The sequence below is a fragment of the Lepidochelys kempii genome, chromosome 2 (assembly GCF_965140285.1).
Source record: "Lepidochelys kempii isolate rLepKem1 chromosome 2, rLepKem1.hap1, whole genome shotgun sequence".
NCBI classification, from domain to species: Eukaryota; Metazoa; Chordata; order Testudines; family Cheloniidae; genus Lepidochelys; species Lepidochelys kempii.
In genome coordinates, this window is record NC_136381.1 from 209,231,003 (window position 1) to 209,258,338 (window position 27,336).

A 27,336-nucleotide genomic window follows, 5' to 3' on the forward strand; every position below is an offset into this window, starting at 1 on the left:
TTCAGACGTATGGTATGGAAGCTCTCCTGCGTCTCTTCTGTTAACATGACAGACAGGGGAAAACAACAGGTCATTAAATATGCAAAAGCTCTAACAGTGTCACACAAATAAAAGAATGAGCCAGTTACTTGGTTTCCAAGAGTATATTATAATGGTGGAAACTATAGAAGGCTCTTACATAGGAGCTAGTTAGATCTCAGTGATATAAACTGGCATTGTTGCTTTTTGAGAGATCCAATGAGTACAATGAGTTTCCTTACAGAATGGTCATGAGTAAAGCCTTCTAGAACAATGGAAATGTAGATTATGGGGAAGTTTCTCTTACAGCAGTCTAATGGGCACAAGAATGATTTGTGGCATGCTTTCTCAGACATGTACAGGATATGTATGTAAATGCTCTGCACAATGAGTGAATGAAAATGTTTGTCTTAATTTGAAATGTGGGGCTATAGCATGGTGTGTTGCTTTAGAAAATTAGCAAGTGGAAAGGAGACCAGTTGTTTCTTTTGTGTGACCAAGTCTACATGTTTTATTTATTATATCTCCTAGAAATGCATTGTCTCTCTATTCCTCGTTTTTGTTTCTGAACCATGGACTACATCTGCAAAGTAATATTTTTTTTCTTTAAATTTGACACATCCAATCAGTAGTAGTGGATGCTGCACTTATTTTTATGGGAGTGGTTAGTGCATGGCTTTGAATGAAAATGAGCAAAGTCCTTTCAATCAGTAATTTTGAAACTTTTTTTGAGCTTCTAATCTATAAAATGTGAAAACGGTGTACTCCCCCCGCTCCCTCCCACCTTCTTTGTGCTGTACCTTACACCTGGATCATCTTTGCTTTCTTCCTTCAACTTCATTAATTCACATTTCACTCCATAAAACTCTCTGGCTCTGTTCTTGATCTAGTGCCTGGTCAGACCATTTAAAATGAAATAATAAAAATGAACATAAATAATTGTAAATAACTGCAGAGACAACAGGTGATCGCTCCTGAGCATGTATCTCCTTTCTATTGTGCAGTCTCCCTTTCCCTCGCTAACCAGCATGCACATTGTCATCTTTTGTGAAGATTTCTGCCTAGCCTAGGTTATGAACTTCTTAATGGAAGGGCAGTGACACAGGAACATAGAAATTATCATACTGGATCAGCCCAGTGCCCCATCTATTTCATGATCCTGTCTCTAGCAGTGGCCAATAACAGATGCTTCAGAAGAGTCCCTGTACTGGACAGTTACGGAATAACCTGTCCTTAGGAAAAGTTTCTTCCTAACCCTCCTTAGGTGGAGGCTGACTATATAATATTATATATTGTAATATACAATATTATAAATATTGTGGCAGCATCTAGAGGCCCCAGTTAGTATCAGTGTCGCATTGTGCTAGGCACTGTACACACATGTAAGAGAAGATTGTCCCTGCCACTAACCGCGTACAGTCTAAGTCAGTGGTGTGCAAACTTTTCCAGTTGTGCACAGCCAAGGCTTCCTCCACAGCAGAGCTGCGGGAGGAGCTGGGGCTAGAGGCAGGGAGGGAATGAAGGCAGAGCTGGATTGGGGGCAGAGCAGAGCTGGGATGGAGTGGGATTGGGGGTGAAGCTGGGCCTGGAAACGGACCAGGACTGGGGGGCTGAGCGGGGTTGGGGGCAGAGCAGGGCTGGAAGTGTGGTGCTCCCTCCCCACCCTCCGTAGGGTCTGTCCTGGGCACCCCTTCTCCCCCCCCACCCCCAAAAGTTACTCCATGCTCCTCTGGTAGGGCACCACCCCCTAGTGTAGGATAGTTACTGTTGATTTGGAAAGGGTTAACTGCACTTTGAATCAAACATTGTCAATGTTAATTCACACCTAGTTTCTTTATTGCCAGTATGAGTTATCCTGACCCTCTGACTTCATCCAGGTGCTACTACAAAAGTTCTCCTGTTGATTGGGTAGAACACAGCGTCATCTGGTAACCAAAAGCTGACCTAGAGGAACAGTAGTGTCAGCTTGTCTCTCTTGTAGGCTGGGGTAAGAGTGTGGCAGATCTGCAAGAACAATGTCCAGGGCCATAAAAATGTGAAAAATTGATACAGATGTTCAGTCGTTGTTGTCATCTTCCACACTAAGCTAATCAGTCAGCTGCAGCGTTCCTTTGCCATTTGGTCTGTTCCTGCACAGACGCTAGGACTGAGTCCAACATTGGAACAGACTTGATAGATGTTCAGTGAAATGTTCAAAGATGTTCAGACTCTTCAATGACAAAGTCTTAATTCATAAGTTAGTTGCCTTTTAGTTAAGCACTTGAAATATGTGCTACTTTCTCTGACCAGCATCATCTAATGTACGGTGACATTTAATTGTCTTTAGGCCCTGAGGAATGGGATTGAGTGCAAGACTTCAGTATTGCTTAGTTAAATGAAATTCTAGTCTTTGACCTAGAGACGGAGAACATAAATGTTTTTAATTTTTCATTTCAAAGGTTGGCTTTATTTGTGATCCAGCTAGGAGCCTTAACATGGTCTCCAGTTAGGATGTGGTTGTTATAACAGGGGACAAGATGCTTGCTGGAATTATTATTTATGCAGGGTATTCCTGCAACACTCATTTAACCATAAATTCCTTTATTAAACCCAAAGGCCAAATGATATTTATGCAATTGCTGTAAACATGCATAAAAAGCCTAAATCAATTTACTACATCCAAACAGTAACAAAACACTTATCTGCATTTGATCAAGATCTTTACAAATGGGTGAAACCCAGGGGTGCTTATACCCATATTGGCTTGCTCCAGTGTGGTCAGTCAGGTATTGGCAATGAATGCATTAAGAGTTTACTTTTTATATACCTTTCAACAAACAAGTGATGTCATTGCCAAGTACTGACCTCCGCTAAAAACCTGTTTGAGCCTGTTGACCCCTTTTTTCCAGACTTAATCCCAGATAAGATTTGCAACCTCCTTTCCTCCCTATCTCTTCTCCTCCTCCTCCTCCTCCTCGAGCAACAATTTTTCCTTTGCACCTGGGTTCAGAGGCCCTAATTTTTGAGATAACACTGCTATGTGGGATGGGCAGGACCATATTGGCTCATTTTAAGATGATTTTTTGTTTTATTTAAAATAATCTGCAGTTATCCCTGTTGATCAGAGGCCTTCTTTTTAGAAACCTCCCCATGTTTCATTATTCATTCTTTGAACCAGACCTTCCCCCTGCTTCATTCCTTCTGACCTTGTAACTGATTATTGAAGTACACCCTTGAAATTTTGAGATACAGGATGTTGATTTTGTCTCTGAAATATGTGAGTAAGACCTAGTGTTATACCAATAAAATAACAACCAGCAGGATCTTATTAAAGAGGAAAAGGCAAAATACCACATTTATTGTGAATACAGAAAGAATCATAGTAAGCAGTTAGTTATAGCTGTAACATTCCATTCAATCTCATTTATTTATTCACACACACACACACAGATTCTACAAGGTTGTTATTATAGTTACCAGCCTTAGAGTTGCTCATGCCAAGCCACTGGCCAGGTGGCCTGGACATGAGGAGGGAACAGGGCCTTGTCAGATGCTCATCTGATGCTCCTGGAAGTTGGTTTGCAGAATCAGACCCCAAAGTTCTCACTTTCTAGAGTCCATTTTTATAGGAATTTCTTCCTATGCCAGTCTGTGGGAATTGCTTCATCATGTGTTGCTGAATCAATCAGCAGATGGCACATTCCTGATGGCTCCGTGCTGCCAGATGTTATCTTGTTCTTTGGTTCTCCCATTCTTGAGGCTGTTGGGTGGATTCCAGTCTGCCCTCCGGGGGTCCTCGGGTTATTTCCACTTGACACCTTCTTCAGCCACCTCCCTGATCATTCAGTTATTATCCACACCAAGCATCCATCCACATATATCCTCTATCTCTATTTTAATCACAATTGTTAATACAACAAAAGGGTGGGGAGTCTCTGGGTGCTGTTTCTGTTGTTAGAGTATTGCTTTGAGTCTCTCTCTGTGTGAATTGCTTTGAGAACAGACTCTGTCTTAGAATGTACTAATGCAATTAGCAGCTTGCAAGTTTCACACAGAGGGAGAGAAACAGTACCAAAAACCAAGAGACCTCTTAATTAGTAATACCCTGGAATTTAAACTATGGGGAATCAAATTCATTTGTGATTTTAATACAGAACTTTTTTAATATGATCCAACACTAGCCTGTGCAAGATAGCTCTACAAAAGCTCAGATACAATGTCATTTGTTCATTGTATTTGAACTGTATGGTAGACAACTTCGAGACCTTAATATTTAACTCACTATCTAGGGGAGAAACCTATGTTCTTGCATAAGGACGTGAGGCCTGATTGTCCTTTTTCATTTACATCAGGGTAACTCCTTACTTAGATCAGTGTTGAAGGAAGGAAAACCAGGCCCATAGCATTTCTAGAATTGATTTTGCAATGTCCAAAATCTAAACATACTAACAAATGTTATCGCTCTCCTGGTGTAGACATAGCCAATCTGTGTGTATTCAGTTTCATTTACGGAGAGAGAGAAGGAGGAATGCTTGGTTTTTAAATGAACAGTAACTGGATTACTGTGCTCGATTTACTTTCCTATGCACGTTGTGTGGCATCCAACTAATGACAATTCTCGTGTGCTCGTTTGTGCAAGTGCTGCTAGCTTCTTAGATTTGCCTGGGAAGCATGGGGAAAGCGGTATGACCTCTCCCATGTGGGGAATGTAGCTAGCTGTGACACCCACCTGAAACGCTTCTGTATCCAGTGTTCTGGGCTACCTGTAGAAAAGAATTTCAAAAATTAGGTATTTGGGAGGGAGGAAAAATGAGGCTGATAGTAGACAGATTGGCCGTAACAGTTGAGAGACTATTAAAACCACGTGTGGAGTCCCCAGGCAAACAGGAAGACGGACCAATTTGTGGAATGAGGCATAGGCAGTAAGTTACAGCACTTACTGGACGCTGTTTATGCAATTCCAGTACACGGCCCTTCAGGGTAACTGAAGTGCAAGACCTGACTTAGGCTCTCTAAAAATCAGCTTGTTAAACACCACGAAGAATAAATGCAACTTTATTTCTAGTGTTTGGAAGCAAGAAAGAAATTCAGAGATGGATGGGAATTTGGGTGCCTACGAACATGGTATCATTTACAGCATATTAAAAATCCAAAGTGGGATAGAGAATGCAGTTCTTGGGTCAGAAGAGTATTTTAAACACAAACTGAAAACTGAGCTAGAATTAAGGGGAGATTCTCAAAACGTACAGAAGGCAGACAGGTGCCCAGCTCTCATGGAAAGTCACCAGGAGTTGGGCACTCAACTCCCTCCCATTCATGCCTTTGAACCACCCCCCCCCCCCCAAAAAAACCCACCCAAGCTAAAACCTAATTCTACAAAGATAAAAGTTCAGTGTGAAATACCAGAATCTCTCAGTCTAGGTATTTGGCAGAATACAACTATTTTTCCCTGCTCCTGAATCGTTCAGGTTACTATTATGTAAGCGGGGGGAATGGTCCCACTATTGGGGGGAACTTTCCTGGCTTCTGCACTACCCCGGTGAAGTGGGCTGGCAAAAGGATCTGAGTCTTCACTCCCACTTCCTTTACCCAGTGGCCTCCCTGCCCTTGAGGACTCCCCTTCCACTCTCCTGTCTGGCAGAGTCCTCGTAACTCCAACAAGGCTGGGCCCAGGATTCCTGGGGGCACTCGACCCCCAACCCTGTTGTGGTCACCTAGGACAGGGGCTAGGGTGTCCCCACTCCAGGATACTCTCTCTGCACTGGGCACTTCTGACCCACTGATTATTACATGCAATTTGAAGCAAATGCAAGTTATTTAATCCACAATTAATTTTCAAAAGAAAAAGGGGAAATGGGAAAGGTTAGAGGAAACACATCAACCCACTCTGTGGCAGGGAACATCACAAACAGTGTCTCTGGAATGTCAGGGCAGTTCAGTCTGTTCCTTGTAAGTCCCAGGCCTTCTTCTCAGGCCCTGGCTGTGCCGCAGGGATGCTGCGGGTTGGACACTTGCTCTGGTGGCGGCCACAGGCTCTAGGTGGCGGCCACAGGCTCTAGGTGGCAGGGCCCTTCTTCCCAGTGTTGCCCCCGCCCTGTCGGGGTTACCAATCCCTCTTCGAGTCTGGCCTGCAGAGCCTCCTGGCTGAGGCATCTCAGCTGCTCTGCCTCCAGCTCCCTGGGCTGCTTTTCTGGCCCCTCTGGCTCTGGTTGCTGCAGCTCTGCTCCCAGGACAGGGTCTGCTCTCTCTGGGCTGCTTTTCTGGTTTCTCTGGATCTGGCACAGTTCTGCTTCCCAGCTCAGCATGGGCCCCTGCTTTCTCCTTAGCTCGGCCCCACTCTGTCTGACCCAGGCAATTCCAGCTCACACGGAGGACGGGACCTCCCTGGCCTCCTGACTCCCTGATTAGCCTGCCCACCCTGTCATTCAGGCTGACCTGGAGCATTAGCCTCTCTCCATTGTTCCTGGGGACTGGCAGTCTCAGGGTCCTGATTCCCCATCGACCCTTCCCCTTTGAGTACTGGGAGCTAGCAACTAAAACACCCCCACTGAATGTTAGTAAGGGGGCAACAGTCCCTTACATATTATTGACAGAACTCAGTTTACTAAGATGGATCCAAATCAAAGGTACCGAATTGTGTCCTGCCGCAGTCTGTCTTTTTTTTATTATTAGCTTTTGTAAACTGCTGAAAGCAATGATAACCTGTTAACATGATGAAATGTCCTATATCTTAACTGTCTTCTTCCAGAAGTCACAGATGGAACTAGAGCAGAGGTTCTTACAACAAAATTTGGGTGGCCTCAGAATGCAGCCATCAACTCTTGCTGGTGGGCACTCTGACCCTGAGAAGTGGGGCCCCCACCAGCCCGAGCCGCCCTGCCCCAGGAAAGCTGGGTTAGGAGCTCACTGGCTGCCTGCAGAGTTCCAGGTGCCCTGTGCCCCAGCCAAGCTGCAGCTGCCTCTGCTGTGCCACACACACTGGCCCCATGTGTCTCCAGAGGCGCTGTCCAGAGCCACCTAGGAGACTGTGTGGTGCAGGGTGCAGATCCTTGCTGGCTGCACCAGTGCAAACACCAAGGCAGTGTATCCAAGAGCAACACCTGAGTGATTCAGGGCGGGGCCGCAGCTTTGCCTCCCCTCTCCCTAATCTCCGCCATCCTTTGAAGTCTGTCATGGCCGCAGTAAACTCTGCTGCTGGCTGCATGCGGTCACAGTGGCCGCCTTTGAGAAATGCTGAGCCGGAATGATGCAGGAGGCCTGTTGCTTGTGCTTTTCATCAATTTTATGGTCCAGCCTCCTGGCCACTGAATGATTTGGCAGGAGTTCTCTCATTACTTAATCTCTCCACCCTCAGCAGTTGGTATTGTAAACCCTCCCTTCTCAGGCTCTAAATCGCTGACCAATTTAGTAGTAGCAACAGCAGCCTGTCTGTTAATTCTCCAGATTAGGGCCAGCTTTAAAGCACAAAATGTCATTCTGACAAAGTTCTGGACGTACATGGCCTTTAGTTATCAGCAGAACTGCTTGGGCTGTAATTCTAGTCTAATTTAAGACCCTCTCCTCCTTCACATTGAAGTACACAGATACATTGAGCGTTCTTTGCTATGCATACTGTGCCCTTTCAACAGCCGCAAGCTGCTAACAGCAAAACTTGTTTGGTGTATGTCAGCTACAGAAATATGTCAAAGTGAACCTTTTTCCTCATCTTTAAGGAAAGCCTAGAGAGATGAACCAGGGATTCTTTTCCCTCATTCACAACAATAAAGCTTCTTTTCAGAGCAACCCTTATCTTGCAAATGAAGGAAGTGAAATCTGCTCAAACTCCTTCCAGTTTTGCTGATCTTAGTGGGTGGTGGCAAGTAGTAGTGAGGGAGTTGGTAATCGGAAATCTGAATTCAGTGGGACTCCCCACTCTTTCCTTTGCTGCAGCGACAAGCATATGACTTGCTTTCTTCAGTTTGAGCGGAGGTGGGAAGATCTACTGAAACTACAAATGCTGATTCATGTAACGTCTTCTAATGTAATCTTTTCAGCTATTGCTCATCTCTCAACATTTATATTTAAACAAGCTTCCTGCAGCAATGCTTGTCATTTTGGGATGATAAAAATAAAAGCTCAGCCATTTTGACATATTTTGTGATATCTTCCCAACACAGTACAATAAGATGTTGTTAAGCAGAAACTGAACTTGTCTTTTCAAAGACACTTAAGTTTCTTAAAGGAGAGCTTAGGGAGCCGAGTGGCTTTAACACTGGTGTTTTGAGTTCTGTTTACTTATGTTACTATTCAAAGTAATTTTCTCTTTACCTTTACTCTTCCGTATCTTTGTTTTGCTGCAAATGAAGTTTCATTTTTCCTTTTCACAATTAAGGATTTTTTGAATTGAATATACATTATATTTTAATGTTAATATCATATTGTTTAAAATAACAATCTCAAGAAATGCAAAGCTAAGGTTCCAACGGCACTGTTAAATTGTCTGCATTGCATGTGTATAATATCTATTCCTGACAAAGTCAGTGCTCGAGTTATGCATAAACTTAAGTGTTTGCTGGAGAGGAACCTTATCCCCCCCCCCCCCCCCTTAAATCAAGCAAAGGCAATAACCTTCCGTGGAAACTGTGTATGCAACAGGTTTCAAACTTCATGTTTGTCTGAAAAACTTGGGTCTGTGTTTAAACATTTCCCCCCCTTTCCTTCTACACACACTTCCATATATATATATATAATGCCAGAGAGATTTAACAAAACAAAAATTGCATGCACGCGCTCTGTCTCTCTCTCTCTCTTTGGTTTTGGGTTTTTTGTTTTTAATTACATAAATATCTCTTCAGCTAAAGACCAAGCATAGAAAACAATCACCGAACATGAATGTTTCAGAACATTGTCTCTAATAAAAAAAAAAAAGTTCTTCCTAGAATGGACACAATCAGCACCGGCTTAGAAATTTACTTTCAATGTTGATGTTTCCTCAACTTTACACCCTAGTCTTGTCATGTGTGGAATTATTTTTGTGCTTTTAGCTCTTTGCTTCTACTCAATAGGTCTTTTTGCCAAAGCACATTTTAATTAGTCAGATGGATTAGTACAAATAAAGGAAAATCTTTAAATTGGTCAGGATTAAAGCTTCGGAAAAGTCTAAAACCATAGGTGTAACTATCTTTGTGGCAACCATATTGATTATCTAGAAAGCCATCTTGCTTATTTCCCCCCACACACACTTGGAAAAATAGAAGGGAGGGAGGAAGAAAAAGAAAATGGTGGGACTTCCATTTTTTTGGCGGTGTTCAGAAGCAAGTTTAAAACAGGAATTGAACAAATTATGGAGGAAGGTTGCATTTGCTCTTCTGTATAATCTAAAAATAAACCCCAGATAACTGAGTTATAATAGAACCATAATTTTAAAACCGCCATGGAAATGCTAAGCAGCGAGAAAAATAGTAAACGGTGAATGAATTATAAAGTGTCCATGACAACTCTGTTGCTAGTCTTCTCAGTATTTCCATTCAGCGGTGACTGGAGCTAGAATTGAAGTGATAGAGCTCTCCCTAGCAGTAATAAGACAGATTGTTAAATTATAGTACTGACATGCCCGACTCAGTTGAGGTGCATTGTGAATTCTGTTTTAAACACAGTGCTGGTAACTCATTTTAGAGCCACTTCAATCTTAACTTCTAGAAATACCAGGAAATGAGGAATGCATCTGCAGCTTCTTCAATTACTTAAAGAAAAGGCAGTTATCCAGTAGCCTGCAATAACCTATACAGATCTTGATTCTGCAAAGCGAGCCACCAGTGCAGACCGTAGGCCTTCATGGAAACCCATAAAAGTTTCCATAGGAATAAGGATTTGTACCACTGGCTCCTCTTCCTGGAGTGGCACCATGGTTTGCATTTGAGTGCTATACTGTAGTTGGAAGGATTGACTCTTTGGGAATAAGGCAAGTCCATTAAGGCTCACGTACATCTTTCATATTCTGGTCTGTCTGCAATAGTGCTAAATTCATTATTAACTCAAATCCTTCCTTGTTGGCCAATTTCCTATTTACAATTTACAGACATCATAGATATTAAATTGACCTAGGTAAAAAAAATTTAGCTTCTCAAAATCATGGAATTTACTACCTTCAATATAAAAAGGAGTATCAGACTTAAATTTAAATTCTAATAATGCCCATCTTTTCAAATAGTGCATCCCCTTAGTGGGACTCCAAGGCATCCTGGAAAGGGCAGTGGAAGCGAAGGGTCCTTTTTCTTTTAAGTGAATCTCTTTAAATTACACTAACATTTTCCCAAATTCAGGAAAGGCAGGTCCTTCACTAACAGACAAAATTGAGTAAAATTTTCAAAGGCAGCTAATTCTCATTTTCAAAAGTAACTTTAGGCTCCCAAGTCACTTACATACTTTTGAACAGTTTTTTTTTTTAAAAACAGTACAGTATCACTTAATATAACCTTTGCTTAAACTAGAAACTTTATAACCAAGACTTCACAGACTTGTACATTACTGTAACTGTATCAGTGGGTAATCTTGTCACAAACCATGAAGAAAAGAGTGAAAGATCTGTTGGATCAATAAAATGGAATTGCCATCCATCTCCTTGCCTATTTTAGAAAAGTGAGTTTCAATCCTACGTGAGGTCGCAACAGCTGTTTAGAAGATTTTTTGAGACCGTGAAACCATTTTCCCTTTGTTTTACATCCTGCTTGTCATTAGGCAATTTGGTGTGCAGGAACGTGTTTATAATCTAGCTGGAACAGGTTCTGTGTTCTACTGCATAAAAACAGCCATTGTGACCTTTCCCTTCCCTTTAATGTCCAACTCTATGCTTAAGATCATATTTGCTCCATCAGGCAATATTTGTAAATTGAACATGTATATATGCAGTTCTATATTTTGTGGCTGTTTTGTTTTGCAGATTTTCCAGTGTTCTTACAAAATAAAGATGAGATGGTGACCAGGGCACTTAGTTCCTTTATCTAATAAATTACTATATTCATAGCACATTAATTTAATAGTACAGAATCTAGTAATCCTACAATCCAGCAAGAGGGTTCTTCATGGTTACAATGACAAAGAATCAGTCAAAAGCTATGTAATGGGTATAATTATGTTATTTCAGTTTATGAAACAGAATTTGAGGGATGTAAGCACACTAAAATAAAACTGATGAGTGGGAAAATTGATAGTGTGTGTGCGTGTGGTGGCTGGAAGGAAGGACCATAATTAGATAGGAGGAGGGGAAAATGTTTTCCTGTCGCCATTTGTTGTTGTCTGAGTGCTGTTGAATGGAGAATCCTATATTTATTCTGAAGTATGCTTCTGGGCAACTTCCCTCCATGCATAACTATACCAAAAACATGAGACCTCAATCCCACAAAAGCCTAAGCATATGCTTAACGTTAAGCATATGAAAAGTCCCTTGGAGTACAGTTGCATTGAGTTTAATGGGACTACTCTCATGCTTAAATTTAAGCATGTGCTTTGTGTGATTGGGGCCTTTGCAAAGAGTGTTTGTTTTTTGTTTGCACGCTGGCTCATTTCTCCGGGGCAAATGTTTTTGTAAACACAGTATTATTGCAATTTTCCCATGGCCCACTAATTTATGGGGGAGGGGGGAGAGAATTTTCAGATACAAGTTCAAGAGCTCTTTCAGACCATTTTTTGTCATGTTTATCTCGTTATTGTATATGAACTAGAGTTCTTAGAGGGTTGTGTTTTGTTTTTTTTAAACTTTCCTGGCATTAAGGGAATAGCTGTGGAACTTTTCACATACGAGTGCAGTTGATTGAAGTGGTGAGATCCTCCAGTAACTCCCTCACTCTGTGAGCAGAGCAAAGAGAGAATGAAGCCATGGCATATTGAGTTGTGGAGGATTAAATTATCTTCTGTAGATCAAAGGAAGACCTGTGTCTAGTTACCATGCTCATTGGTGGTGAGCTTTAAAACCCTAGGTGGTGATAGAACTTCTCAAAGAATGGAAAAATTAAAAATCTGCAAAAAGTGCAGTTTTTTTCCTAATTTATTTTAATTGAACCTCCATTTTCAAAAATTTCCTGTGATGTCCACTAGACAGGTATGTAGCAGAGTTCCAGTAGGAATTGGAAGAAAATACATTCTGCTTGACAGTATTTAATTCCTAGGATAGATAGCCCAGTCCTCTCAAACCTTCGTGTTCCTTCACTATTTCCAAATTATTGCCTCCAGAAGACAAGCTGGAAAAAGTAACCAATGCTCCTGAGTGATACCCAATATTACTGCTTGAGAGGGGTTCATTAGGCAAGTTACTGTAGGGTCCAGCACCCTTTTGTAAGTATGTGCACTTCCCTAAAGTGGCTGAAGCATCTCTGCTCTTGGCTTACCTTTAATAAACCCGGAACTATCTGTGTCATAATCACACCCTGTTGCTTTTTTTCCCCCTTTTCTCATTGCACGTCAGGATGTAGTCTTGGAATTTCAGAGAATTCCCCACCCCCTTTTTTTAAGGCTCTCCAGTGGGTTCTGATATGAAATGATAGAATCATAGGGTTAGAAGGGACCACAAGGATCATCTAGTCTAATGCTGCCAAGATGCAGGATCTGTTGTGTCTAAACCATCCAAGACAAATGGCTATCCAGCTTTTGTAAGCCTCCAGTAAAGGAGCTTCCATAACCTCCCTAGGCAGTCTATTCCATTGTCCATTGATAAAGAGACATTGATGCTTCCAGAGTTCTAGCAGCAGAAGTGACTTTGTCTCAGTTCACAGACACTACCAGCTTAAGATGCTGATTTATTTTGCTGGCATCTGCCATGTTACGTGGCCACGGGAAGGCATGCCACTGAACATCAAAGTTTAGGTATGTTTTCATCAGGCTGTGGGTATTGAAATAACCCTGTAGAAACAGGGCGAGAACTCATTTTTAGAAATCTGGGATGAGGGAGAGATTGCTGCTTTAAAACTTAGTTCTGTTCATTAGATACACTACTTCCATTATTTCCCAAGGCCTACTCCTTTTTAAACAGTAGGTGATGACTCCCCACCCCACCCCCCAAAAAAAAGCAGCCAGCCACTTCTGAAATCTGGAAGCTTAGTGGTAAACATTTTACATTTGTAACCCATCTCTGGGTTCTAATAATTAAGTATCATAAGTGATTGCTTCAGAGCGTTCTTACTGTAGATGAGGTGGGTGTATGCCCTAAAGAGTTACATCGTTTTCAGATGTGCTTTCCTCACTGAAAACTACACATTGTTCTCCTGTATGCTCCCTTATCTTCTGTTTCTTGCTGCTAGTAAGGCACTGCCTCTAGCTGAGGGTAAGAAATGCACTTTCTGCTGCAGCTGTCTTTGGTACCTCTGCATTAATTGGTTGCAAGGGAGTGCTTCAGAATAATTCTGTCTGGGTTCCCTATTTATGTAACAGCCTTGAATGCTGTATGTATCTTGTGTATCAGCTGTCAAGTGATGGTCTGGAGGCTTCTCTTGTGGAAGGCCACCAGAACACATTATAGTGCAATGTACTGCCTACCACTAGCCAAGAGTCTTAAAAAGGATATTTTAAACTCTTAAGGCCTAAGACTGGCTGGAGGTAACTTTGGTCATATTACTTAAATGTAGTTGAAAATGAAAACACGTTATCAATTGGATCATATGGCTAGTATGAGTGAGTTGATTAGATGTATGATACAGTCATTACAACTTGCAATTTTGTCTCGACAGCTTTTTTTCTTTATTTACAGATTAGTGCAAACTATATATGCAATATTTCACACATCTGTTGGATAAAAATTAATGCCTGTATAGTACATTCACAATTATCCTTGTCACACCATACATCGAATACTCAATTTCTGGGGTGGGCAGGAAGGAGGTAATTTAAATATTTTTAGGGAGTGCACATTGACTGACTTCCGAATATATGTAATATATGTAACATCTTGCTAATATGAAAGACTGAATCAACCCAAGGGTTAAGGAAACAGCAGAAATGCTTGTCTAGCTCCCCGAGAAGCTTGACATTAAGGAAAATATCAAAGAAAAATATGCCTCAGACTTATTCTAGTGCAATGTTCCTTAAATTCTAATTCTCCTGTTTCCTTTTGGATTAGAATAGGTACTGTCTTTTCTCATGGGTGATTAACTACAAGCATTATCCATCAGCTACCAAATGGTCTTTAAATGGTTTATGCTTTTTGAAGCTAGTTTGTAAATAACCTACTTAACTTTCTTCATTAAAATAGTGGTGCCTAGGTACTATGAAAGCCTGACCCAGGACTCAAGGAAGGGTTTAGGTAAGGGGAATAAATTTATATTGCAGTAGCTCTCAGGAGCCCCAGTCATGGACCAGAACCTCCTTGCTCTAGATACTGTACAAACACCTAACTAAAGAAGTCTCTGTCTCAGAGGTTACAATCTAAGTAAGCTCCAGTCAGGCTCTAGCTGAAACCTGTTTTGATGAATACAGCCTGTTTATTTTTTTAATTATGGGTTTTTTTTGTTTCCAGTGGAGTTTAATAAACTGGTACTTTAACCATCAGAAATGCTTCTACAAGCATTTTCTTCAAAAGGCAACCTAGAAACTTAACAGTATATACATACTACGATTTGTCTTTTCTCCTTCAAGACTGAATCTTGTAATCCCTTGGAAATACAGGTATCTTCTTCCAAAAAGACACTACCAATATTTCTCAGTTTGTATTCAATTCTTTTCTATATAGATGACTCTTACCTTTGGGGAACTATGTTAGGCTGTCAGATTAAAGCTGATGTTTTCATAGTTTTCTGTGACACTTTACAATTTAAATTTTTATATGGTGGAAAAGATGTTTAAACTAATTGACTTATTTTCCAGCACATAGACTAGGTAGATATGAAAGCACTTTAATTAGATTAACACTAACTTTCAGGGCAAAAATCTGGTTTGTTGGTTGTTTTTCATCTCCAATAACATTTATCCAACAAAATAATTTGAGAATTTTGTTTGCCAGCTAAATGTATTATTTTAAAATACCACCACACAGAAGACTGCTGACTTAATGTGCAAAGGTTAGTGCACTAGGAGTGCTGCAATGACTTCCATTGGTTATTTTTTTTTATTTTCCCCTGCCTTCCCTGTTCCTCCATTCATAAAGTGGATTTCAGTGACAGAAAACTTGCATCTTACTCTGTCTCCACATTTAAATGCTCACTATAGCACTTTTTACCCTAATTGCAGCTGGCTCAGAGTTAATTAGGGTAAAAAGTGCTATAGTGAGCATTTAAATGTGGAGACAGAGTAAGATGCAAGTTTTCTGTCACTGAAATCCACTTTATGAATGGAGGAACAGGGAAGGCAGGGGAAAATAAAAAAAAATAACCAATGGAAGTCATTGCAGCACTCCTAGTGCACTAACCTTTGCACATTGAGTCAGCAGTCTTCTGTGTGGTATTATTTTAAAATAATACATTTAGCTGGCAAACAAAATTCTCAAGTTATTTTGTTGGATAAATGTTATATTGGAGATGAAAAACAACCAACCTTCCCCTCCCCCCGGACTATTATCAGATGCCTGAGCCATCCAGTCTTGTGAGGACTTTGTTTTAATTTGACTTTAAAGAATGGTAGGGCTAAGTATCTCATTTAAATATAAGGTGAATTAGGTAAGAAAAATACTGTGGGTTAGATGAAAAAGGGGTATTTTGGTAGAAACTTTATAGTAAGTCTTCCATTAAGTTTCCTTAGAGGAAAATAAGTTTTTGATTTTCAAAAAGATCTTCTGATATCTAAATTCTGGTTTATAGCAGCACAGAAGATCTGGGGAAGACAGCACTGTATTAGGTTACGTTTGGACCTTATTTTAAACTAGCTTTTTCAAAAAGGAAGCTTGGATTCTTTAAAAATGTGTGCCTTAGGCCTCTCCATTTAGTAGGGTTGCTCTAATTCATCTGGCCTCTGAATGTATTTCAAACAAAACCAAATTAAACAAAATAAAAAAACCCTGCTCAGTGCACACTGAGACTAATGTACTACTGGAGTGTAAGCTGGCACAACTATTTATTTAAGGCAGTGATTTATTTAAGGCAATGGAGTCACATGCACTTACATCAGCAATAAATCTTCCTCCACTGTGTAGAAACTTCCTTACTTTTCTAAGCCCTTCCTCCTATCATGGAAATTCTTAGGCTGCTTTGTCCATGAGCAGTCAAGTATGAAGTGATACACAACTTGCACAATACTTTTTTTCCCCAGGTTTTGAAAAATATGACTGTCTCCTTTGTTGGGTGAAAAACCATTGCCATGGCAACCATTGCCAACACTGCAAGTCCGTCATTTGGGGTTTCCATCAAGTTTTTTTTTTTTTTTTACGCACACTGCAACCACCACTGTTATTAGACAAGTTATTAATTAATCTTCCTGCCATTCAGTCACAGAAGTGATATAGTTACCAATTTCTAACTCCAGGTACAGTTAGTCATGCCCACCTGTAAGTAGCTAAGTTTGCACAATTCTTCACTAAAAATGAAAGCAACTTCTGGAGCTGCAAATGTGCACTGTATCAAAATTCTCAAGGAACCTGGGAAGTTAATTGTGTTCTGGTTTTTCCCTTTTTGTGGGATATTTAGTTTCTCCACACCATTCACAAAGGTTCTGTTCTTTTCTAACTTTCTGAATTTCTTGTTTTTATGTAATAGCCTTGTTCAGGTATTTTTTTATATTTCTTGTGATGGGTTAGGACTCACCACCGCTGGCGCCTCCCACTGGTTGCTCCGGGAATTAGCTCTGTCCAGTCATTGAGCACCTTTTTCACATGGTGCCTTGCCCTTCATCCGCTCTGTTGCTTCGGGGACACTTGTTGCTCCCTGCTCAGCAGGGTCCTCTTCAGGACACTGCCCTCCGCCCATGCCCACTGCTCCGGTCCCACCTCCTCCCAGGAATTTGGTGTTACTAGCACTCCACAATCTGTACCTGTTGTAGTGGCCGGCTGCAGCCTGGAAGTCTAGCCCCTTATCGCAGGGACCAGCCACAGCCTGGATCAAGCCACGCTCCTCTTCAGCCAGGTGTAGCACAAGGGGAAGAGGGGGACCCAGGCCCCACGCTATTGAGGGTCCTTGGGTCGGGACCCATAGCAGCAGCCTCTCTGCCCTCCTTCTTTCCCCTTGCCCTGCTATTGTCCCTGGGCCACTTTCCCTTCGATCCTATGCCCCTGCCTGGCCTAGGCCGGCAGCCTCAGGTTTTCCTTGGTCAGAGCTCCCCAGCACTGCTCTGTCCAAGATGCTACCTTTCAGCCTAGGAGCCAGTCCTCCTCCTCCCTTAACCACCAAAGAGAGACTACCCACTCCCTTCCTGAGCAGCCTTTATATATGGCTAAGTCTGGCTCTGATTGGCTGTCTCTAACTCAGCCTCTAATTGGCTCCCTAGCAGGCCTTCTCTGATTGGCCGCCCACCTGCACCGCCTCCCTGGCCTGCTGAAGCCCCATCTAGGATAGGAATGGGGCAGTCACTCCACTACATTTATATATAAATAAATAATGCAATATGAACTTGCTCATGGTTTGGGATAATTTAATCTTTAAAGAGACGCTTGATGCTGCATTTGAACTGTGTTCTTTACAAGCAGTCAGATGGTATCATAACTTTCAAATGTCAGAGAGAAACAACAAGACAGTGGGCTCTAACTACTTGTTTTAAAATTATCCTAAAGCAGTTGTTCAGTTAATTTCTAATAACAAATAGTAGTGCAGTCCAACTACATAACCAAAGACTTTCTTATGAATTCTCATGTTTCCAAATAACGTGGACTATATCTGCTGCTCATGTGTTTTTGGTTTGTTTCTCTTAGGAATCTCCTTGGGGCTCCAAGGATGCCATTGGAATGCATATGGGTAAACAATGACTCTTGCCCATGTCTCTCCCATGTCTTCCAATACACTTGCTTAATTCCCTTCAGATGGTGTTCTAACTGAATAGACACAAAACAAACTGTCTCTGGGATCATGAGTGAAGAAAAAAGCTTGGGTATGTCCCAGAAAGTGTTGTCACCTTCAAGAAGTACCAGCAGCTGCTCCTCCAAACAGGGAAGTCGACAGGTAAAGTAAACTTCACTCACTCCTATTTGTTTGGGGGGGGGGGGGGGCGGGAATTCAAAGTATTAGGAGAAATGGTCCGTTCTAGTAACCTTGATGAACAAAATTATGTGTTTATGGGTCTGTTGTGCAGTTGTTTGATCTTTTTTCCTTTCTTTTTCCATTTTTCTTTTTTTTGCCAGTGGCAGCATCTTGTCTTCAGTCCAGTGAAATAAACAGATATTACTGAGTAGCAGATACCTATAACATTGGAAAGGGCAACCGGGAATTCAGTTAATGCCATGCTCTTGCTCTCTAGATGCAGTGTGCCTATAGCAGGGGTGGGCAAACTTTTTGGCCCGAGGGCCACATCTGGGTATGGAAATTGTATGGTGGGCCATGAATGCTTGTGAAATTGGGGGTTGGGATGCGAGAGAGGGTTCCTACTGGGGGTGCAGGCTCTAGGGTGGGGCCAGAAATGAGGAGTTCAGGGTGTGGGAGGGAACTCCGGCTGGGGGTGTGGGCTCTGGGGTGCAGGAGGGTGGGACCGAGGGGTTTGGAGGGTGGGAGGGGGATCAGGGCTGGGGCAAGGGATGGGGCACAGGAGGGGGTCAGGGTGCAGGCTCCATGTGGCACTTACCTCAAGCAGCTCCCGGAAGCAGCAGCATGTTGTCCCTCCAGCTCCTACGTGGAGGCATGGCCAGGAAGCTCTGCACACTGCCCCTTCCGCAGATGCCGCCCCTGCAGCTCCCATTGGCCCCATTTGCTGGCCAATGGGAGCTGCGGGGGGTGGAGCCCCCTGGTTGCCCCTCTGCATAGGAGCCAGACGGGGGACATGCTGCTTCCAGGAGCCACACAAAGCAAGACCAAGACCCTGCTCCCCAGCAGGAGCTTGAGGGCTGGAATAAAACATCTGAAGGGCCAGATGCAGCCCCCAGGCCGTAGTTTGCCCATCCCAACCTATAGTCTGCTGCTGAATGCTTGGCTTCTGTGGTTTGGTGCTTAGAACCCCTAAATCTCCTGTAGAAAAGGTCACCCCAGTGATAGCTGCCTACTCAAGCCTTCAGTGGCTTGTGTGTGTGTGTGTGTATTTCAGTTAGGAACATTCTTTATCTGCCTACGTTGCCAATATTGATACTGAAAATCTGCCCATGAGTGCAGATTGCTGCAGTGGCACTAGGGTGGCCAACTGTCTAATACACAAACCCAAACACCTGTGCCTCTTCTCCGAGGTCCCACCCCATGCACTTCATCCTCCCTCCCTCTGTCGCTTGCTCTCCCTGACCCTCACTTACTTTCATGGGGCAGGGGGTTGGGGGGACCTAAATGTGGCAATACTTCAACAAAAAAAACTTCAAAAACAGACTCCAACGAGAGACTGCTGAATTGGAATTAATTTGCAAATTGGATACAATTAACTTAGCCTTGAATAGAGACTGGGAGTGGATGGGTCATTACACAAAGTAAAACTATTTCCCCATGTTTATCCCCCCTACCCACCCCCCACTGTTCCTCAGATGTTCTTGTCAACTGCTGGAAGTGGCCCACCTTGATTATCACTACAAAAGGTTCCCACCCACCCCCCATCCCCCCGCTCTCCTGCTGGTAATAGCTCACCTTAAGTGATCACTCTCATTACAGTGTGTATGGTAACATCCATTGTTTCATGTTCTCTATGTATATAAATCTCCCCACTGTATTTTCCACTGAATGCATCCGATGAAGTGAGCTGTAGCTCACGAAAGTTTATGCTCGAATAAATTTGTTAGTCTATAAGGTACCACAAGTCCTCCTTTTCTTTTTGCGAATACAGACTAACATGGCTGCTACTCTGAAATCTGTCATTTGCTTTTAAGATACTTTTTTCTTTCAAGCATTCTTTTTTTTTTCATTATAAGGTTAACTTTAAAAAATTACAAGATATAAATGAAGTTTGTTCTTAGAGATAATGTCAAGCAAGCATTATTAGCACACAGGATTTCAGTTATAACTTAATAAGATTTACATGAGCATGGCTAAATCCCACTAAAAGTATATTGCATAGTAAAAGCATTCGTACATTTGCAGGCACAATTTCTGTAAGAACATGCACAATAAGACTTCAAAATAAATACCCACTGGCATGGCTCAGCTTTGCTGGCCAGAGCATTGGGGTAGAACTCACTATCCACCCACTCCATGCCTACCTTCTCTATGAGGATGGGGGGGTTGCGAGGGAGTTGGTGCTGTGTATTCTTACTCACGGTCTGGGTAGCCTTCACACAGGGATTTAGGGAAGGGAGTGTTTCTTATATGGGCATATAATCCAAGCTATAATCTAGCCCTGAGTGTGAAAAGATTACAAGTCTAGCACATGGAGCATACCTTCACCCTACAAACCTTTGTCTGGGTTGTCTTAGCCATCTAGCCTTCAACCAAGCCATGTTGTCTGTTAGGCACTGGCTAAATTGCTCAACCGCACCAACCAGGTCAGGTGAGATGGAGGTATAAAGCTGGATGCCAGTTGTATCCAGGAGGCACCACAATTCATATCTCCTCCTCATAAGAGTATGAGACCTAGTGATATACCATCTTCCTGATTTAATTAATACTTAGACCTTTCCTCTTCTAAAGAGTCTGATAAATGTAGTCAATCATCACAACACTCTAAATGGATATTATCCCGATTTCACATATGGGAAGCTGGAGCATGAAAGTTGAGTGACTTGCCCAAGACCTCGGAGAAAGTTAATGTCCGAGTCAGAAACAGAATTCAGCAGGTTTCTTTGGTAGAGGAGAACATTGGTAATTGGTAGAACATGTGACCATTAAAGCATGCTATCAGGCTGAGATATGGAGGAGGAATGCTGAAAGCTGGGGCCAATACTGCATTATACAGTTGAAATGCAGAATGCTTATTTCTTAGAAATGTATTGCTGAAGAGCATATGTTATCAAGTGTGGGTGGCAGTGAAATCTTTTCTGAAGGATTTTTTTTTAAATGTGGATTTGTAATTACTTATTGCCAGATATTTTTCTCCCCTTTTTGGGGGGGCAAATATAATAACTTAGTAGGCTTGACACTTAGAGTACAAGCTCTACCCAACTGCCCAATACAAGCAGGAGATCAGGAGGCCTTCTCTCAGTACAGTCTATTCCTGTCAGAAATGTAGTACTTTGAATTGAATTGGTGGACTTTCATCATCAGTTGTCAGAGTTCCCGGAAGTGAGCTTGTCTTGACTACTACGTTACTGGTGCTCATTGTTTAACTCCACAATGATGTTGGTGTGCCATAAATGACTGATTCTACACTAGACTGTACAAATCAAGATCTGTTTTGTGGAATATTTTAAATATTGTTTTGATTCTACACAAACACGGTCTTTCCCGTTTGGATATTTACCTGCTAATAACCAGTAGGTGGGAAATACAAGAAATATAAAATTTGACTAAGAAAGATGGCTTGATCACATGTAACTTTTAAAAGTTAATATGTTAAGTATGACTGTCAAGTGTTCATGAAATTCAAAAAATAATGCAATGTTATAGAAAATACTTCTTTTCTTTCTGTTGCATATGAAAAAAAGACACACTTTGGACCAAATAGTGCAGTATTCTACACATTGTAGATCAACTAAGAAGGAGGAGGCATGCTGCTAGATGACTTGCTGTTCATGTTTAAATAGAAATGTATTCTGTTCTCTAACTGTTTCAGTGCTAGTGAGGAGAGAGTAATCTCTATGTAGCTCAATTTAAATGGGTTCTGAAGTTGATTCTCCCAAAGAGAGGGAGGGAGCCCAGAAAAGAAAAGGAGTTATGAGTCTTCACAAAATCTGCTCATTCACCCTTTAACCTGATACTGATGCTGATGATAGCCACGCTGAAAGTTATGTGGTGGGTTTTTCTGGTAACTTGTGGGGGAGCAGAAATTTGTGAGGCTGGATTATATGGGGAGTTTCTATTTGGTACTGTCAATTGGATTTGACAGAATACACATCGCATTGTTAATTAATTGCCCTCTTCTCCCCAAACCCTTCTAACTGGTGAATAATTGCTGCGTTCCCATCCCTGCCACTGTCCAGACATCAGACAGGCATTTCCCTCCTTCCCCATCCGTAGAGACAACACCAATCCTTAAATGAAAGAGACTGGTTATTTTTACTAGGTATTTAGGTTTCTTCTCCATCACTGCAGAATTTAATTTGCTTAAATTACAGCATTTACATTGCTTGTTTTTCTAAAACAACTTTTTTTTTTTAACCAGGGTAGTTTTATGAAACTATAGGAACTAAAACCACACTAGCTGAGAGAAAAGGTCCAGCAGTGCTCCAGAGGGACAAATAGAGTACACTCCACTATTTTTATGAGAAGGAGCCCCAAAACTACAGCTTACAATTTCAGATCCTCTGTGGGAAGGTGAAGAATATTGTTTCTAATCATCTAGTATTCTCCCCTTCTTCCATTCCAGTGAGGAATTTATTCCCCCTCCTCCCTGCACGCACACCCATATGCCCCTTCCTGATCCGCTTCAGTCAGAACTGTCCTCTTTATTTTCTGCTATATCGAGACAGTGTTGGCCGGCCACCTCTTTCCCCTTTGCCTCAGGGTCTCTGCAGCTGATCTCATAGGACAGGACAGTCCTTTAATCAGATTAAGTGAAAAGAAACTGTTACAAAGCACAGGGGAGAAAGGGATCTTGGCAGACGTTTTGTGGAGCAGTGGGGTACGCGTTACCAGTTTCTCAAACTCAAGCAAGCAGGGAGTGCTACCACAAGTGCACTCGGGCCCCAGAGAAAGGGAAATTTATTTGGGACTGCGGTATTGTGCGACTGATGGAATAAGGGCACCTCCTGGGATCAGAGTATTTTAGTCTGATGTGATGTGACTGCTCCTTCTCACAAAGCAGCATATGGCACTGGTGACACTTATGTAAAGATCCCCGTGATGCAGACCAGAAATCGTTATGGCTTGAGAGATTGGTTCGAGTGGGGTTGCGGAACTTTCATTTTAGGACAGTCTTCCTTCCATCGCTAATCCTAGTGCCCTGTTTCTGGCAGCCTGAATACATTTGCAGCATGACCCTGAAAACACTGACAATTTAATCCCTTCCCAGGAAATGGGACTGACCTTCACCTTTAAGCCTCAGTAGCTGATGTGAAATGATTTCCATTTCCACACCTCCCATCCCCACCCCCGTAATGCAATATAATATTAGGCCATAATTTTAAATATATTTGAGGGAGGGAAAAACATCATTATCTTTTTCAAAGTTTAAAATTGACATACAAAATAAATAGTGTGGATGGGAAAGCAATACATTTGTGAAATAAGCAGATACAGTAAGGAAAGGCACTGAGAGCTATATTAAAATCTTGTACTAAAAAGAAAATTCAGTAACTTTTGCCAAAGTTATGAACCATAACAAATGCTTTAGTTGCTGCTGATGCAAAATCTTATCCTCCACGAAGCCACTTTCTATTTTTGGCACTTTAAAACATGCAGTACATCTGGCTGCATTTTATACTAGAAGGAAGTCTGGCTTCAACTATATTCAGGCATCGATCTGAGAGCCACTCAAACTCGTTACTTCATTCTTTTCTCCAGAAACAAAATATAGCCTTGAGGAGTTTCTGATGTGCTGTGTGGTAGAAAATCAGGGGTTTTTTATTTGATGAGTTAATTTAATGCCAGGTTACCAGACCTTGAGACCAAAGTCCTTCAGAACTGTTCCATGGCTGACCCAGACCGCAGCAGTGCAAATTTCTTCTGCTGACCTGCCTCAGCCCTTGGCCTTTGTTGTCACTGCTGTCAGAGATAATGGTTTTGCTCATTCTGTGTTGATGTTGGTCCACAAGGAAGTCAATTTTTGTTCTAACTGAAGTCGCTTTCTGCCGCAGCATTGCATTTTTGCATCCCCGCCAGTCTGGACCCGGACTGTGCTGCTGCTATTTACTTTTTTTTAATGTAATTGAGCTTCTCCAAACTTAACCTTAGTTTTGAGTCCCCAGCAGGGGTAAGAATCAGCAAGAGAACATGCTATAAATGCTGCCTGCAACTGTGAAGAAATCTTATGTTCCCGCTCTGATATTTCAGACAGATTAGAACAGAGAGACAGCCAGACTGATTTATTTGACTTCATTTTAAGATCATTGGCTGAGCAGACCTGTCTAACTGCAGTAGTTCCTTCGAGCAGCATACAACCATAGATCCTTTTTCTCTTTTTCTTTTTTTTTTTCTCAAGATGAGACAAGTTGTGGATAAATTGCAGGCCACATCAGCTCCGTTCTGTTCAGCGTGGTGTGCTCTTTAAGGGGCATAAGATTCAGATCAAGGGAAAATTGCATCTTCCAAAAGAAAAGGAGAGACCAAGGAAATCAAGGGTTCATCTGGGAGTTATTTGATTCCTGGACCTTCTACATGTCTGAGGTCTTTCATCGTTGCTCAAGTGTTGATTATTAATGCAGGACAAGAACCTGCTAGTGGCTGTGTGATCACCCACCTCTCACCCTAACCATTTGGGAACTATAGAAACTGCCTTTTCCTATTGCCACATATCTCTAGGGTGACCATATTTCCCTATGCTGAATACGGGACACCTGGTAAAATTACTCCTTCAAGCGAGTTCAACGACAATCGTACAAACATTCAAATTAACATTAAGTTGACTGAGCCTCTGTTAAAAAGAAATACTGGGTAGTTGGCTTCTTTTTATTTACCTTTTTACATGGGGAGGGTTGACACACACATACTCCCGCTGTGTGAGAGAGGAGTATGGGAGTGACCGACCAACCTGACCCTCCATGCCTGGCTGGGCCCCCGGACAGAGCTGCCTCTTCTGGTACCTGGCATCACGTCTTCCTGAGGTAACACATGGGGGGCATGCATGGTCACATGCCCCCCTGCCTGATTTCTGCCAGAATGTGGCCAGCAGCAGCCTTTCGGCACTGTGCAGGAGGGAAGGGATAGGAGCTGCTTCCAACTGCAGGGGAGGAAAAGTGGGGGTGGGGGGAAGGGATGACCTGGCCTGTGTCTTTGCAGAGCTCATCTCTCTCCCACTGCTCCGGTGTGGCTGGAAACAGCTTGTCCCTTCCTGCCTGCATAGTGTCAAAAGGCAATTAACACCTCCAGGTGGTTGCTGGCCCCACCAACATAATCCAGCCACCTCCTGTCCCCTGGTTACCGTGCAGGCAGGAAGGGGTTAAGCCCTCAGGATGCATGGTGGCACCAGGGCCCAGGGAGCCTCACTGCAGGGCAGTGCCTTAGCCAGGTTCTAATATCGGGGAACGAACACACAAAAAAAGGCACCATCCAACATATCAAATTACTAATTACATACTTTTAAATTCATTATACATATTTATTTTGTACTTAAAATAAAAACACAAGAATAATATTGTTTTACAAGTACATGTTTTGCATTTAAAATATAAAAACAGTTTTACAGTATGACATCTATTTATATTGTATATAAAATCAAAACATAATAAAAACGTGTTGTTTACTTATTTTATATTTCAAAGATAAGATCAAAACAATATGATCTATGAAGCAACTACAACAGCCTCTTTCGTCTAAGCTTCATTCTAGCAAAGTTATCTATTACTTTATAATAATCTATTTCAGTAGCCAATTGTCTTTCAACGGAGAGTAAAGCAAACCCAGACAATCTATCTTCACCCATTGTAGAGCGCAGATAGGACTTCATAAGTTTGTTGGCTAAAGGATCATTCCGCCAACTGCTCTACTTATTGGCAAGGTCAGAAAAATGTGGGACAATCTCGAAAGGTTAGGATAAATGGAACACATCATTGGCGATCATGAATTTCAGTACACTGTTGATGGTGAGTTTCTCGTCGACGCTTGACTTTACCCTACTGCTAGTGCTCATTATCTCTTTGTACATGTCTTTAAATGAAAGAAACTCTTCCACAATTTTGGTTTGACTGTCGATCACATCTGAGTATGTCTGCCAAAAATTCTAATTTGTTCACATTATCCTCTTTGTCAAAATGCTTTGGATCTAAACCACTAAATTTGGCAGCCACATTTTTAAACTGCTTGAATCTTTTACTCGTGCTATTTATAATAGAATCTAAGGACACTAAGTAGGATTCTGAATTTCTCCCGGGCATCAGATATTCCTTCTTCATCCTCTGCAATTTCCTCATGGAATCTTTTTCTCTCTTACATATTCTGTGCTGCTTATATTCCGTAGTAATATCACATTTTTGAGCCAACTCAGTGGCTTCATTTTCAATCTGCTTGAATTCAGATTCAAATTCACTTTGAATGTTTTGCATATCATTTTAAAAAATCTGAAGCAAATGAGAAGCTGTTACCAGATCTAGACTACTTTTCTGTAAATATGTGGATAAATGGAAAGCCTTCTCTAGCACTTTACTCCAGAATATAAGAACAACTAAGAATTCGTAAGTATCGACTGTTGCCAGAATACCCTTTGCCTCAGTGAGCTGTTTAGGCGTACGGTTTATCTCACCATCCACAATTCTTTGCAGGGCAATTACTAGTGCTGGAAAATTTTGCAAGACTGCCTCTACTGCTGACTTTCTAGACGCCCATTTGGTATCACAAAGTTTCTTTAGAGTTAATGCAAAAGATTTGATAAGATTGCATTGTTCTTCTTTTAGTAAACTGCCAGGAAAAAGAAATATACAGACTTTCTAGAGTTCCAAAAAACAACCGAGTTTGAATATTGGAGCTTAATGCATCAATCAGAATTAAATTAAAAGTATGCGCACAGCAGTGTGTAAAGAGTGCATTTGGAGCAATTTCCCGTATGCTAGTTTGGAGACCTGATATTTCACCCGACATGTGCTTGCTCCATTATAAGACTGACCATAACACATAGTTATTGATAGCCCCAAGTTTTTGATTGCTGAAAGAAGAATGTTGAAAAAATCTTCAGCACTTGCTCCAGGTAATTCGCTGAATTGTATAAATCGTTCCACTGCATCACCGTTTACTGTTCCATATCATAAGGATAAAGAAAATTGATCAGTAGAGTCAACAATTAAGGCAAAGTACTTTGATTTCAGCTACTATCTTTGATAGAAGTTCGGCTGATAAGGACTGTATCAGATCATTTTATGTGTCAGGACTGAGATGTTGCATTTCGATCACTCAGTAATAAATGTTGTTCCAGTAATGTATCATTTTTAGCCAACAGCTTAATAAGTTCCAAAAAATTGCCGTCATTTGTACTTGGGGAACCTAAATCTCGATACTTGCGATGACCGCGGAATGCCAATCCCTGAATTCCCAAAAAGAGAACTGCATCTATAATACGTCATAAAATCATCCTATTTTTTCTATCTCTTTC

General features: G+C 41.7%; 1 protein-coding gene across 8 annotated transcripts in view; it reads left to right on the forward strand.

Moving 5' to 3' along the window:
* Positions 1–27,336, forward strand: part of OSBPL3 (oxysterol binding protein like 3) — a 138,242-nt gene that overhangs the window by 32,452 nt on the left and 78,454 nt on the right. For 4 of the 8 annotated variants that reach the window (XM_073333694.2, XM_073333703.2, XM_073333698.2 and 1 more), the window contains exon 2: positions 17,795–18,041. The exons of 1 other annotated variant lie outside the window; for it this stretch is intronic. In XM_073333694.2, the coding sequence (XP_073189795.1) occupies positions 17,949–18,041 (93 nt within the window). In that variant the 5' untranslated portion in view covers positions 17,795–17,948. Of the gene's footprint in view, positions 1–17,794; positions 18,042–27,336 lie in introns of those variants that run through there. 3 more of the 8 variants (XM_073333696.1, XM_073333697.2, XM_073333701.2) reach the window with 2 other exon arrangements.